This window comes from Phocoena sinus, chromosome 16 (assembly GCF_008692025.1).
Source record: "Phocoena sinus isolate mPhoSin1 chromosome 16, mPhoSin1.pri, whole genome shotgun sequence".
In the NCBI taxonomy this organism is placed as follows: domain Eukaryota; kingdom Metazoa; phylum Chordata; class Mammalia; order Artiodactyla; family Phocoenidae; genus Phocoena; species Phocoena sinus.
In genome coordinates, this window is record NC_045778.1 from 50,968,149 (window position 1) to 50,981,755 (window position 13,607).

The following is a 13,607-nucleotide window of genomic DNA, read 5'->3' on the forward strand; positions in this document are numbered from 1 at the left end:
AAAAGATCTTGCTGTGATTTATGTCAGAGAGTGTTCTTCCTATGTTTTCCTCTAAGAGTTTTATAGTGTCCGGTCTTACATTTAGGTCTTGAGTCCATTTTGAGTTTATTTTTGTGTATGGTGTTAGGGAGTGTTCTAATTTCATTCTTTTACATGTAGCTGTCCAGTTTTCCCAGCACCACTTATTGAAGAGACTGTCTTTTCTCCATTGTATATCCTTGCCTCCTTTGTCATAGATTAGTTGACCAAAGGTGCGTGGGTTTATCTCTGGGCTTTCTATCTTGTTCCATTGAGCTATGTTTCTGTTTTGTGCCAGTACTGTATTGTCTTGATTACTGTAGCTTTGTTGTATAGTCTGAAGTCAGGGAGTCTGATTCCTCCCGCTCCATTTTTTTCCCCTCAGGACTGCTTTGGCTATTCAGGGTCTTTTGTGTCTCCGTACAAATTTTAAGATTTTTTGTTCTAGTTCTGTAAAAAGTGCCATTGGTAATTTGATAGGGATTGCATTGAATCTGTAGATTGCTTTGGGTAGTAGAGTCATTTTAACAATATTGATTCTTCCAGTTCAAAAACATGATATATCTCTCCATCTGTTTGTATCATCTTTAATTTCTTTCATCAGTGTCTTATAGTTTTATGCATACAGGTCTTTTGTCTCCCTAGGTAGTTTTATTCCTAGGTATTTTATTCTTTTTGCTGCAGTGGTAAATGGGAGTGTTTCCTTAATTTCTCTTTCAGATTTTTCATCATTAGTGTATAGGAATGCAAGAGATTTCTGTGCATTAATTTTGTATCCTGCACCTTTACCAAATTCATTGATTAACTCTAGTAGTTTTCTGGTGGCGTTTTTAGGATTCTCTATGTATAGTATCATGTCATCTGCAAACAGTGACAGTGTTACTTCTTTTACAATTTGTATTCCTTCTCTTCTCTGATTTCCGAGGCTAGGACTTCCAAAACTATGTTGAATAATAGTGGTGAGAGTGGACTTCTTGTCTTGTTCCACATCTTAGAGGAAATGCTTTCAGTTTTTCACCATTGAGAATGGTGTTTGCTGTGGTATTGTCATATATGGCCTTTATTATGTTGAGGTAAGTTCCCTCTATGCCCACTCTCTGGAGAGTTTTTATCATAAATGGGTGTTGAATTTTGTCAAAAGCTTTTTCTGCATCTATTGAGATGATCATATGGTTTTTATTCTTCAGTTTGTTAATATCGTGTATCACATTGATTGGTTTGCGTATATTGAAGAATCCTTGCATCCTTGGGATAAATCCCACTTGATCATGGTGTATGATCCTTTTAATGTGTTGTTGGATTCTGTTTGCTAGTATTTTGTTGAGGATTTTTGCATCTATATTCATCAGTGATATTGGTCTGTAATTTTCTTTTTTTTGTAGTATCTTTGTCTGGTTTTGGTATCAGGGTGATGGTGGCCTCATAGAATAAGTTTGGGCATGTTCCTTCCCCTGCAATTTCTCAGTGTTGGTACCTGTTATCTTTATTCATTCAAGTTGTGATTTTCTGGAATGGTTTTTAATTGTATCTTGAACATTTTGACTATTATGTTAGGAGGTTCAGAATCCTATTTAAGTCTTTTTTAAGTAAGCAGGTCCTGGGCCACTTTTTTGGGCTGTGGTTCCAATAACAATTTAATTTTCAGAACATTAGCAGTTTTATTCTGGCATGCTTCGTTCCTATGCTACGCATATGTGAAAAATATGTATTCTGCTTTTGATGGATGAAGTGTTCTAAACACATCAGTTAGGTCAAGTTAATTGGTAGTGCTGTTCAGGTCACCTGTATCCTTACTGAGTTTCTGTTTACTTATTCTATCAATTACTAATAGAGGGGTGTTGAGATCTCCCACTATAATTGTAGATTTCTCTATTTCTCATTTCAATTCTGTCAGTTTTTGCGTCATATAAGTGATGCTTTGTTGTTAGATGTATACACATTAGGGTTGATACATCTCTGATAATTGACCCTTTTATCATTATGTAATGTCCCTTTTTATCCTTGAAAATTTTCCTTATTCTGAAATCTACTTTGTCTGAAATTAATACAAAAATTTCAGTTTTCCCTTGATTGCTACTTGCATAATATAACTTTCTCCATTCCTTTAATTTTGGCGTAAGTCTTTTTTTATTATTATTTTTTAATTTTTGGCTGTGTTGTGTCTTTGTTGCTGCACACAGGTTTTCTCCAGTTGCGGTGAGCAGGGGCTTCTCACTGCGGTGGCTTCTCTTGTTGCGGAGCAGGGGCTCTAGGTGCAAGGGCTTCAGTAGTTTTGGCTCGCGGGCTCTAGAGCACAGGCTCAGTAGTTGTGGTGCATGGGCTTAGTTGCTCTGTGGCATGTGGGATCTTCCCAGACCAGGGCTCAAACCCATGTCTCCTGCACTGGCAGGCGGATTCTTAACCACTGTGCCACCAGAGAAGTCCCTTGGCGTAAGTCTTTATATTTAAAGTGGATTTCTTATAGACAACGTATAATTGGGTCTTGATCTTTTATCGAATTTCACGATGTATGGCTTTTATCTGTGTGTTTAGACCATTCTCATTTAAAGTATTGATATAGTTGGCTTAAAGTGTACCATTTTGTTTTCTATTTGTTGCATCGTTTGTGCTTTGTTTCCTTTTTCCTTTCTTAATTTAAGTTGAGCATTTTTATGTTTTCATTTTATCTCTCCCATTGACTTATCATTTATACTTTTAGAATTACTTTTTTAAACTGTTTTTTCTAGGATTAATAATATATATTTTAAAATAATTTTAATCCACCTTCAAATAATTTGCTGTTTCATGTGTAATGGAAGGACCTTAACAGTATATTCCCAATTCCTCCTTCCTGTCTCTTATGCATTGTTTTCATGTATTTTACTTCTACATATGCTATATTTACCCAATACATTGTTACTCTGATTATTTTCTTTTTCAGTATGGCTTCTAGAAATTTTTAAATTACATATGTGGCTTACATTATATTTCTACTGAATGATTCTGCTCTAGAATTCTGGCTATCACCTATCCTACTACCTAACTCCTATCATCTGTTTTTCAATCCTGTTGTTGGTCCTATTCATTATATCATGTTTCCACTCTGAATTCTTCTTTCTAGATTCTTAATCTAGAAAGTGTTTCTTTTATTCCTAGTGGGTTTTGATTCCTTGAGGGGATAGATTTGTGTTGATAGCCTCCAAGCTTATCACTTAATTTTCTTTTCCTTTTTCAATTATTTTCACTTAATTTGTAGTTGAACTTCAGCTTTCAGCACATTTGCTTCCTCATGTGATTTGCTCACATGGTGTACCATCTAGTGGTAGTAGAAGGTAACCTTCATTCCCCAAAGTTTAACTCTGCTCCTGTGAGATGACTTTGAATGCTATTACAGGGAACTTTACTGAGAGAAGGAAGCCATCAATGAATTTTTTTTTTTGCGGTACGTGTGCCTCTCTCTGTTGTGGCCTCTCCCATTGCGGAGCACAGGCTCTGGATGCGCAGGCTCAGCGGCCATGGCTCACGGGCCCAGCCGCTCCGTGGCATGTGGGATCTTCCTGGACCAGGGCATGGACCCATGTTCCCTGCATCGGCAGGCAGACTCTCAACCACTGTGCCACCAGGGAAGCCCCATCAATGAATTTTAAATGTATATTTTGATGTTAGTTTTATATTAGGGTTATGTTACATTGTACTATGTGTGCTATATGTATAGTTTGTCTCACCCCAATATAATTTTCTTTTAATTATTAGGTACCTTTATAGTTGACTTTGTTTTATAATATTTATAATTTTTATGATTTATTTTGTATCATAGGCAAGGCAAAACTGCGTAAGAACAGAATAACTAACTGATTGTGGACAGTTTAGGGACTAAACTAGAGGCTAGAGGCTGTAGGAGGTGTCCTTAAGTACCATAATCTAGTAGGAGGAGTAAAACACATGGGCAGAGTTCATTTTAATAGCCATATAGTTAATATTCTAAGAGGTACAAAGTAAAGTGTCATATCTGGAAAAAGTTTTATAAGAAAAGAGATATTTTCAAAGGTCATTTAGTTGTAGATGTGATGTCAGTCTGCTGTGAAAAGACAATTAAGGGCTTGGGCTCTGGAATTAGACTGCTTAGGTTTGAATGTGCCATTTTTGAGCTGTGTGATCTTGGGCAAGTTATGTATCCTTTGAGTCTTAGTTTTTCAAGTTAACAGTGTTATTCTCTTTTCCTATAGGAAATCTAAAGATATAATCAGCAAAACAATTTCTCACAGTGAAAAATTTGGTGCTGATTTTGATGACTTGTCAGCGGAACTCAGACATTTTAACCAGGAAGGTACAAAACTGGTTGAAGAGTCTGAGAAACACTGTGATAAACTCAGTAGCAACCTTGAAATAATATCTCAAGAGACTGAACAGAGATGTGAGGCTCTGAACACAAGCACACTTTATTTTTCTGAACAGTGGGTATCTTGCTTAAATAAAAGGGAAGAGGAACTTCAGAATTTATTGAAGGTAATAACTTTATAACTGGAACCTCCTTTGGGGAGAATAGTGATTATCAGAAAATTAAATATTCTTGGCTAAGAATTGGTTTCAAAACACATGATATATTAAAGTATAATGTTTTTGTTTTTGTTTTGCTGCATTGGGTCTTCGATGCTGCACGCAGGCTTTCTCTAGTTGCAGCGAGCGGGGGCTACTCTTCGTTGCGGTGCGCAGGCTTCTCATTGTGGTGGTGTCTCTTGTTGTGGAGCGCGAGCTTCAGTAGTTGTGGCTCACGGACTCTAGAGCGCAGGCTCAGTAGTTGTGGCGCAAGGGCTTAGTTGCTCCACGACATGTGGGATCTTCCCGGCCCAGGGCTCAAACCCGTGTCCCCTGCACTGGCAGGCGGATTCTTAACCACTGCGCCACCAGGGAAGCCCCTAAAATATAATTAATGACTTAAAATTTTAAGTGTAACAGTTGGTATGCTTATATATGATCTTGTTTCACATATGTTTCCTAGATCTTCAAATTATTTAACATTTATCTGATCTGTCCTATATCTATCTGTGGTTTTTGACTTGTTAGTTCCTTCAGTTAAGAGCACCCCATCTTTTGATATATAATACTTTTCACCTATGTATGCTTTTTACTTTTTTCCAGGTACATTCAAACCTGTTATTGCTTTAATTATTTTGGATATTGTTCTGGTTACTCAGAAGATATCTGATAGATTTGTGGGTTTGCTTGAACTTAACACTTGCATGAGCCCTTTGTGGCTTGGTTTTTCTTCTGTGCAATAAAATGATTTCACTAATATTCTCAGGAATTAGGTAAAAGAATTTAAGTATTTTAAGCTATATAAGCTATTTTCACTAAAAGGAACCATGACTAATGGAGAAATAGGTAATTTCAGGTTTGGAGCAGGAAGTGTACCAGATGAGCCTACAGATCTTGTCATACCAGAAAGTGAGGAAGCTGTTAAAGATTAGTGGGGCTGTGTCAGAAAGACTTAGGAGCCAACTTGATGACACTCCCCTGTTTAAAGGTGGTACAATTTGAGCATCAAAAAGAGTAATTGCTACAATAGATTAAGATGTGTCAAATATGTTAAAATTGATGAATTCATAAAAATTTCATTAATCTCCTTTGGATCACGCTAGGGAAGCAAGAAATGATTCTGAGAAGTGGTAAATAAAGGGAAACAATTGAGCATCCATCTGTCTTTCCTGAAAGAACTCTGTCTTGGTTCAACAGGGTAATGGATGAAGAAAACTGTTTCAAAGAAGAATCCCAGCTAATAAAATGCAGAAGAAATGACAGAATTAGGTTATCACAATTTTGCAACCCTTAGTGAAATAATCCCTGTGGACATTAATGACTGCTTACACCATTTGATCAAAAGCTGAAGGAGATGTTTATAATTAAGAGGGTGACCGCACTCTAACACACAGATTAGTCTTCTTTTTTGGGATTTTATTTCCCCGACCAGGGATTGAACCCAGGGCCTCGGTAGTGAAAGCATGGAGTCCTATAACCACTGGACCACCAGGGGGTTCCCCACACTGATTAATCCTAATGTGAGAGACACGACCAGGCATTATGTGCTTTCAGTACCACCTATGAAATATTCTTGCCCAAAAGTTAAAACCTTATTTAGATCAAGCCTTTAGATCTAACTAATTTGTAGAAAATACAGAGGACAGATGAACATGTGAAAATAACAGCTTAGAGATGCAATTGACAAAATCCAGAAATTGAGATATTCAGTAGAGCACAAAGACCTGGTTTCTTCAATGAAAATTTTTTTCAAGGAGAAAAATATGAGGAAGGATAACTTATATCAAGAAGGAGTTAAGACTAGAGGGCCTTAAGCCCCGGTTTTCCTGGGATAGTCCTTGTTTATATCTATTGCACTGGGGTTATTACTATTAATGGCCCTTTTTACTCTGAGAATATCTCAGTTTGGATGATAAATTATATAGTCAATTAAGACATATCAGCCAAATATAATGATGAATTCTGATTCAAACAAAACAAGTCTGAAAAACAGACAATTGGTGAAATTTGAACACTGACTAGACATTTGATATAAAGAAATCAATGTTAAATTTTTTAGAAGTGAGAGTGGTCTTAAGAAGCTCTTAACTCTTAGAGAAGTATGCTGAAGTAAATGGATGAAATGATATAAGGTTTGCTTCAAAATAATCCTGGTGCAGAGCAGGAGTAAGTGGCCAATCTTGTTTGATCTATATCCCATGTAGTAATAAATGTTGAGGCTGGGGAGTGAATATAAAGGGGTTATTATTATTATTTCTACTTTTGCAGTTTCTAAAACTTTTATTATGGAAAATTTCAAGGTAAGGAGAAGTTAAATATTGCATAAAGCACTGACAACTTTGATTTTAATAATGAAGTCTCATTTGCATCATTTACAGGTTGTACAACAAGATTGTGAGGCTTCAGGTTCAGAGATTACTGAAAAATTAATTGGACATAAAGCAGCTAATGAGAACCAGCATAACATTCTTCTTGGTCAGATAACTATTGATGAAGAAGAATTAATGACACAAAGTCAAGAACTTAATAAAACCGTAAAAATTGGTTTGACTAAGCTTAATTGCTTTCTGCAGCAGGATCTGAAACTGGATATCCCAACAGGTACTTTAAAAGGGAAATGGAATTGTTAAATTTTTTGAAGTTGAATTCAACTGTATACAGTGCTAGATGTTCAGAAAAACAAGGTCCTGCCATTGCCTGATAGGAATTTGCCATCTCACTCTGATCAACTCAAATATGGAAAAATTAGAACCCCAAAATAGCTTTGATCAAGCATTAAATGATGCATATGACATATACGCCCAAACACTTGGGCATCATAATTCAGTAAAAGTTTACAAACATTCAGGGAACTGGCTTTGGTTAAGAGAGCACATTTTAAAAGCAAATAAAAAGAAAAACAACCATCTATCTAGCACTGTTTATAAAAGGACATTTTAATACCAAAAATAGTGGAGGAATGTAATTAAATAAATCTAGTTTAATGCAGAGCTTACCACATTGCGCATTTTCTTATGTGTACTTCTCATTTTGTCATGACTGTTAGATTGGCATTTAGGAATTACCGTTTTGGGAGGTCAGAGATGGCAAGGATCAGTGTAGGCTATAATGATTCAGGGATGCCTTCATGAAAGAAGGTGTAACAAACTGTTTCACACAGGATGAGTAATTGAGTTATTCATTAGATTGTGGTAGGGGTTGCACACCCCGTAAGTTTAGTAAAAATCACTGAGTGAATTTTGTGGTGTGTAAATTACACTTCAAAGCTTTTTTTTTTTTAGCAATTATAAAAGAGGATGGCACTAAAGGATGTCAGTTTTTTTTCCCCAAGACTCTTGATATTTATTGTCCACTTTTCAATGAAATTAGGAATATAAATATTAAGTGAAAAGGCAAGTGCCTGTGTAAATTATGAGAGCATGAGTTACTATAAAGAAATGTAACTGGTTAATATTTAGCTACCACCAAATTTAGTGAAATGATTATCCCTGTCAAACTGATCATGCTGCCATTCCTCATAGCACTCTGAATCGTTTTAGAGCCCACAATACATCTATACGTGCTCAGAGATGGAAAATTTCATGTTTTGGTGTAGGTGGAATCTTGAAAATGGTTGAGTCTATTTAAGATCAGTTGTCAAGTTAGGAAATATTTTAAGCAACATATGCCTGACAGATAGCAAGACTGATTCTCATATGTGGCAATGGTTCTGTTTTTGGAAGACAAAGACTTATTGGGAGGTATAAGTTCTAGCATTAAAGAAAATACCTTACTCATATCCCACACTTCAATTTTTACCACTTATATTATGTCTACTAAAGGTATGACACCACAGAGGAAAAATTATTTATACCCATCAGCACTGGTGAGAACCCAGCCACGTGAACAGCTCCTTGATCAGTTGAAAAGGAAACAGCCTGAGCTGTTAATGATGCTAAACTGTTCAGAAAACAACAAAGAAGAGACCAGTCAGGTAAAATTTATTTTAGGCATCATAATTTTAGAACTCTCCCATGAACTCTTTAAAAAAAAAAAAAAAAAAATTAATTTATTTATTTAGGTTGTGCCAGGTCTTAGCTGCGGCAGGCAGCCTCCTTAGTTGCGGCTCGTGGGCTCCCTAGATGCGGCATGCGTGTGGGATCTAGTTCCCTGACCAGGGGTCGAACCCGGGCCCCCTGCATTGGGAGTGTGGAGTCTTATCACTGCACCACCAGGGAAGTCCCTCCCATAAACTCTTGATGTCATCATCTTCACGAGAAGAATTTTATTCTTTGCCCTTGAGTCCTACCCTGTCTCATTAAGGATAGTTGACTGCTAAGCCTGTTTCTTTTAATTGGGCCATTTTTTATGATTAGACTTAGAGATAATTATAATAGACAATGTTTATGTTATGCTGATTATGTGCCCGACACTGTTCTAAACACTTTACATATATATTTACTCAATTGTCTCAATAACTCTATAAGGTGAATGCTAGTACTATCCCCATTTTAAAAGGTGAGGAAACTAAGAATTACCTTGTCCTAAGTCACAAGGATGGAGCTGGAATTAGAACCTACCTCCACAATTTGTGCCCTTAACTATAGTGATTATAGAAAAGTTGGGAAATTGGAGAGTAACAAAGAAGGTAAAAAATAAACTGTAATCTCTTTATTCTGAGATTACCATATTTAACATTTTATTATAGGTACTTCTCTATATGAAAACATAATAGGAATTATTTTCATTACTTTGTAGACTTCCTACTGATTTTGTTGAGGTTTAACTTTTATGTAATGGACATTGTGTTATTTTCAAAGAAGAAAACTGCCTTTACTTGTGTGAAGGTTTTTAAGCCCTGGGACTTAATCACTCATCAGCTTCTTATTTTAGGACTTGGATGAAGAAAAGGCAGTTCTGGTGCACACTGTTGAAGAACCTCTAAGTCAAGAGCCATCTGTAGACACTAGTTTGGATTGTTCATCAAGTTGTGGGGTTCCGTTTTTCCAGGTACCTGATTATATCCTATCAGATAACCTTTCCACATCTGATGTAAGTCAGTCATTTGCTATTCAGTATAAAGGCATTACTCTTGGTGGGTGGAATAGAAAAAATATTTCAGTCATTCCTTTGGGATGGCTTGTTAACTTTTCTGATTTAAATTATTTACACAAGTATGATAATCGATGAGGGGTTTTTGGTAGGATAAATAAAGGCAAAATATGACTTAATGCCATCCTTAGCTGGTAATATTCTGCTGTTATATTTATCCCTTTTCTGCTTCCTACATACTCAGAATGATACTAAAAACAGTCATTTTTCTCTTCCCTCCACCTTTGACATGGAAGTCCTGGAGCCTGTCTCTGTCTATGATCAGACTTTGAAGGCTAAGAAGTTTAAAAGATTGAGAGACTGAATGCCTCTCTGTTAAATGACTGATTCTCCAACTTGAGGCTTTTCTCCTATTCACTATTCCCCCACGTAGCCTCCTGCCTTGATCTTGTGTGTTTAAATCCCATGCCCTCTCCTATCACCTTTTCATCACTGTTGGGAGTATGGCACTGTAAACTATCTACATCTTTCCCACTAATTTGAAGTCATGAGCCTAGACAGTCTGTGAGGTAAGGATTTCCTTACTTACATAGGACATTGATGTCTACATTTTATAGTTGAAGCACTGCTTCTGATATGTATATGCTTGTACCTGTCTTTAATAGACCTGCAGGTCTTTCCACCAAGATCTAAAGATTCTCCATCCCTGATTTAAGCTGTTAAAACTTCTAGTTCAGATTTTATTAAATTCCTCTCTGTCTGCATCAAGGCAGTTTTATCTCCAAAGTCTTCCTACCTTTTGCTTCATTCTTTACTATTAGAAAACTCTAGATATATTTCTTTCTATTTATTGACCCTCTCTTCTATCTTATAAAGTTAAGAAAAGGGGGAAAGTTAAGAGAAGGGAACCTCAGTGACTACTTAATCCCTGTTTGGAAATCCTTTCGTTATTAAAGTTTATGATGTTTTGAAGGCCAGGCTTAGTGGTTCGGCTATGGCAAAGAAGTTCCTATAGTACCAGAAAAGACTTGGGATTGGATTTTAGACCTTTAGCTGAAGTCCAGAAATTATTTTTACTCTGATAGCAGTCTGATATGGGGAAATTTTCTGGGTTAAAAGCTTTAAAGTTGGTTTATGATTTGTCTAAGAATTGATGAGTGGGTCTACAATGAAAGTCGTCAGTTTACTTAAAGCCTCTCTAAGGGCAAGTACAAGGATTCCAATGAAATATTTCCAAATGAGAAATATGAAATAAGTTTTTTAAAAGATAAGATACAACTTAAATAAAAAGTGCCTTGAGGTACCCTGTATATCAGATTCTGTGCTTAAAATAGAATTGCCTTTTTTTTTTTTTTTTCACCCACACTGCACCTCTTGTAGGATCTTAGTTCCCTGACCAGGGATTGAACCCAGGCCCTCAACAGTGACAGCACGGACTCCTCACCACTGGACCGCCAGAGAATTCCCAGAATTACCATTTTTGTACAATAACAAATCTTTGTTTCCCGAGAGCAAGATTTCTAGCAGCCACACTATTGACATTTTGAGCTGGATAATTCTTTGTTGTGGTGACCTGTCCTATGTATTATGTTTAGCAGCTTCCCTGGCTTTTGTCCACTAGAAGCCAGTAGCAACCACCTAGTTGTAACAACCAAAAATGTCTCCAGACAGTACCAAATGTCCCCTGGGGTGCAAAATCTCCCTACTGAGAACCATTGCCCTACAGTAAAATGTGTAATTATTCCTTGGAAAATCATACAGAAAATTAATATTTCTTTCATCCCCCTCTTGGTGATAAAATGAAGAAGGCATTCATTTCTACTTGCCAAATTGTTGGCTCAAATTTGTGCTGAGTGTTTTCTGAAGTTTTCCACACCTAATTTCTTGCCTATAAACCAGAGAACTTTGAAAATAGAATATGATTAACATGTATCAGATGTTACTTTATATTGACTTAATTTTCCCCCTTAAATCCACAGCATAAAAAATCACATGGAAAAGATAAAGAAAACAGAGGCATTAATCCGCTGGAGAGGTCTAAAGTAGAAGAAACTATAGAGCAATCTGTTACGAAGAGCAGATTACCTCTACGAGCCCAGAACAATTTTTAGTTAACTTGAGGACTGGTAATTTTACTTTCTAAGAAAAATGAAAAATAAAACCTGTAACCCCAGAACTTGAGCCTTGTGTATAGATTAAAAATGAGTAGAAAATATCAAGGCAGTACTGTAAATTTAGTTGAATTTATTATCTACCCATGTTTTCTGTCATTGCTGTAGTTTACTGTATATTAAGTTGGGTTTCATTTGGGATTTGCATTGAGTAAATATGTATTTCTAGCTTTTGATATAAAATAGCTCTTTCATAACAAATGAAAAATATTTTTCTAGTATATTACTAAATAGCAGATATATAGAAGCTGCAGTGTTCTTTTAGGCTTGAACTTATATAGGTAAATATCACCAGCGCATGGTTTTAGGAAGGACCATATCCTTTCTTTTCTTTGTATGATTTAATTATGTTTATATTTGCTTACCTCCTTCCCTAGACTGTTTCATTCTGCCTTCTCAGCAAACTTTCTCCCTTTTTTTGTCACCAAACCATTTGTAGAGCTACAAAATGGTATCCATTATTATTATGGGATAGCCAGAATTTTACCTAGAAATCTTTTACACTTTGCTGTGGTTATCTCTAAAACTGCTGTCAACAATAAACACAACCCTAGAAGTATCCCTTCCTTCAATATTTTAATTTGTTTCCCCCTAGATATGAAAGCATTTCATTCCTTTATGAGGCCTAACACATTAGTCCCCACAGAGTTCATAAAAAGCCATCTTCTCCAGAATATAGATTGCTATTATGAGAGAACTACCTGGAGTTCTGATTAATGGCTATGTGACCCTATTTTGAAGCCTGTATCTTGTGCAAAAGGTCAAAGTGTTTAAGTGCTTTTTGAAGCTATTAATTATGACTATCATTTATATTCTTTTGTTTACCTGGTAAAACTTTTTGTTATTCTTTGTATATAATAAAATATGTGTGTATATATTTTTCGCTCTTGAAATCTTAACCCTTATTAGAAGGGCCCTGACAATTTTGATCTGGCAGCCAAATTTCTGGAAGTTGGGATGTTTCAGCATGAAGAACCAGAGCACTTAGAAGGAATATATGTGAAGAATAAATTTTTTACACACATCAAGTTTAAGTGTATAAATTCAGATTTGATTCTGATAGCTAAGTAAAACCAAACCCTGTTGGAGAGTTGGAAAATCTGCTACTTCAGGGAACTAAGTTTGCCTTGCAGAGTACTAATTATCTTAATAAAAATGATCATATAATTTCTCTGCAAAATCAGATGTCAACATAAGCTATGGATAATATCTAAAAATATAAGCTACCCTCAGTAAATCCATGATTAATAAATTTGGTTTCTACATTAACTTATTTGTCTCATTATTTCTTATTTGACAATGGGTATGTTTACAGAGTTAAGCCAGTTGTATTAAAATTCCTAAAATAAACTTCTACCGAAGTACCAGCAAGGAAGAAGGGCCTTGGTAAACATCCCGGCTTTCAGTTGCACTTGAAGGGGCTATGATTTAGTGTAAGATTAATGAAAAACAGATTGGGCCTCACAGGGCCTGAAGTCCAGCTTTAAGTCATCTCATTCCCTAAGTTTTAAAGTTATCTAGGAATGCTAATGCAACTGGTTGAACGGCCTGACAGAAGCAAAAATAAATCTGGAGAATTTTAACATCCAGAGCCTTAAATTAGCTCTGTAAATTTTTGTTGTTGTTGTTGTACGCGGGCCTCTCACTGTCATGGCCTCCCCCATTGCGGAGCACAGCCTCTGGACGTGCAGGCCCAGCGGCCATGGCTCACGGGCCCAGCCGCTCCGTGGCACGTGGGATCCTTCCGGTCCGGGGCATGGACCCACGCCCCTTGCATTGGCAGGTGGACTCCCAACCACCGTGCCACCAGGGAAGCCCTGTAAATTTTAATATACAATGTCAAGGACTCAAAAAATAACCCTCAGTAAAAAC

The 13,607-nt window shown here is 36.4% G+C and overlaps 1 protein-coding gene across 3 annotated transcripts in view; it reads left to right on the forward strand.

Annotated features, from left to right (window-relative positions):
* KIF11 (kinesin family member 11) overlaps nt 1-13,004 on the forward strand; it is a 50,080-nt gene extending 37,076 nt beyond the window's left edge. For 2 of the 3 annotated variants that reach the window (XM_032609113.1, XM_032609114.1), the window contains 5 exons: nt 4,224-4,503; nt 6,912-7,134; nt 8,355-8,506; nt 9,406-9,522; nt 11,544-13,004. In XM_032609113.1, the coding sequence (XP_032465004.1) occupies nt 4,224-4,503; nt 6,912-7,134; nt 8,355-8,506; nt 9,406-9,522; nt 11,544-11,675 (904 nt within the window). In that variant the 3' untranslated portion in view covers nt 11,676-13,004. The remainder of the gene's footprint in view (nt 1-4,223; nt 4,504-6,911; nt 7,135-8,354; nt 8,507-9,405; nt 9,523-11,543) is intronic. The other variant, XR_004346308.1, reaches the window with a different exon arrangement.
* The last annotated feature ends 603 nt before the right edge of the window (nt 13,005-13,607 follow it).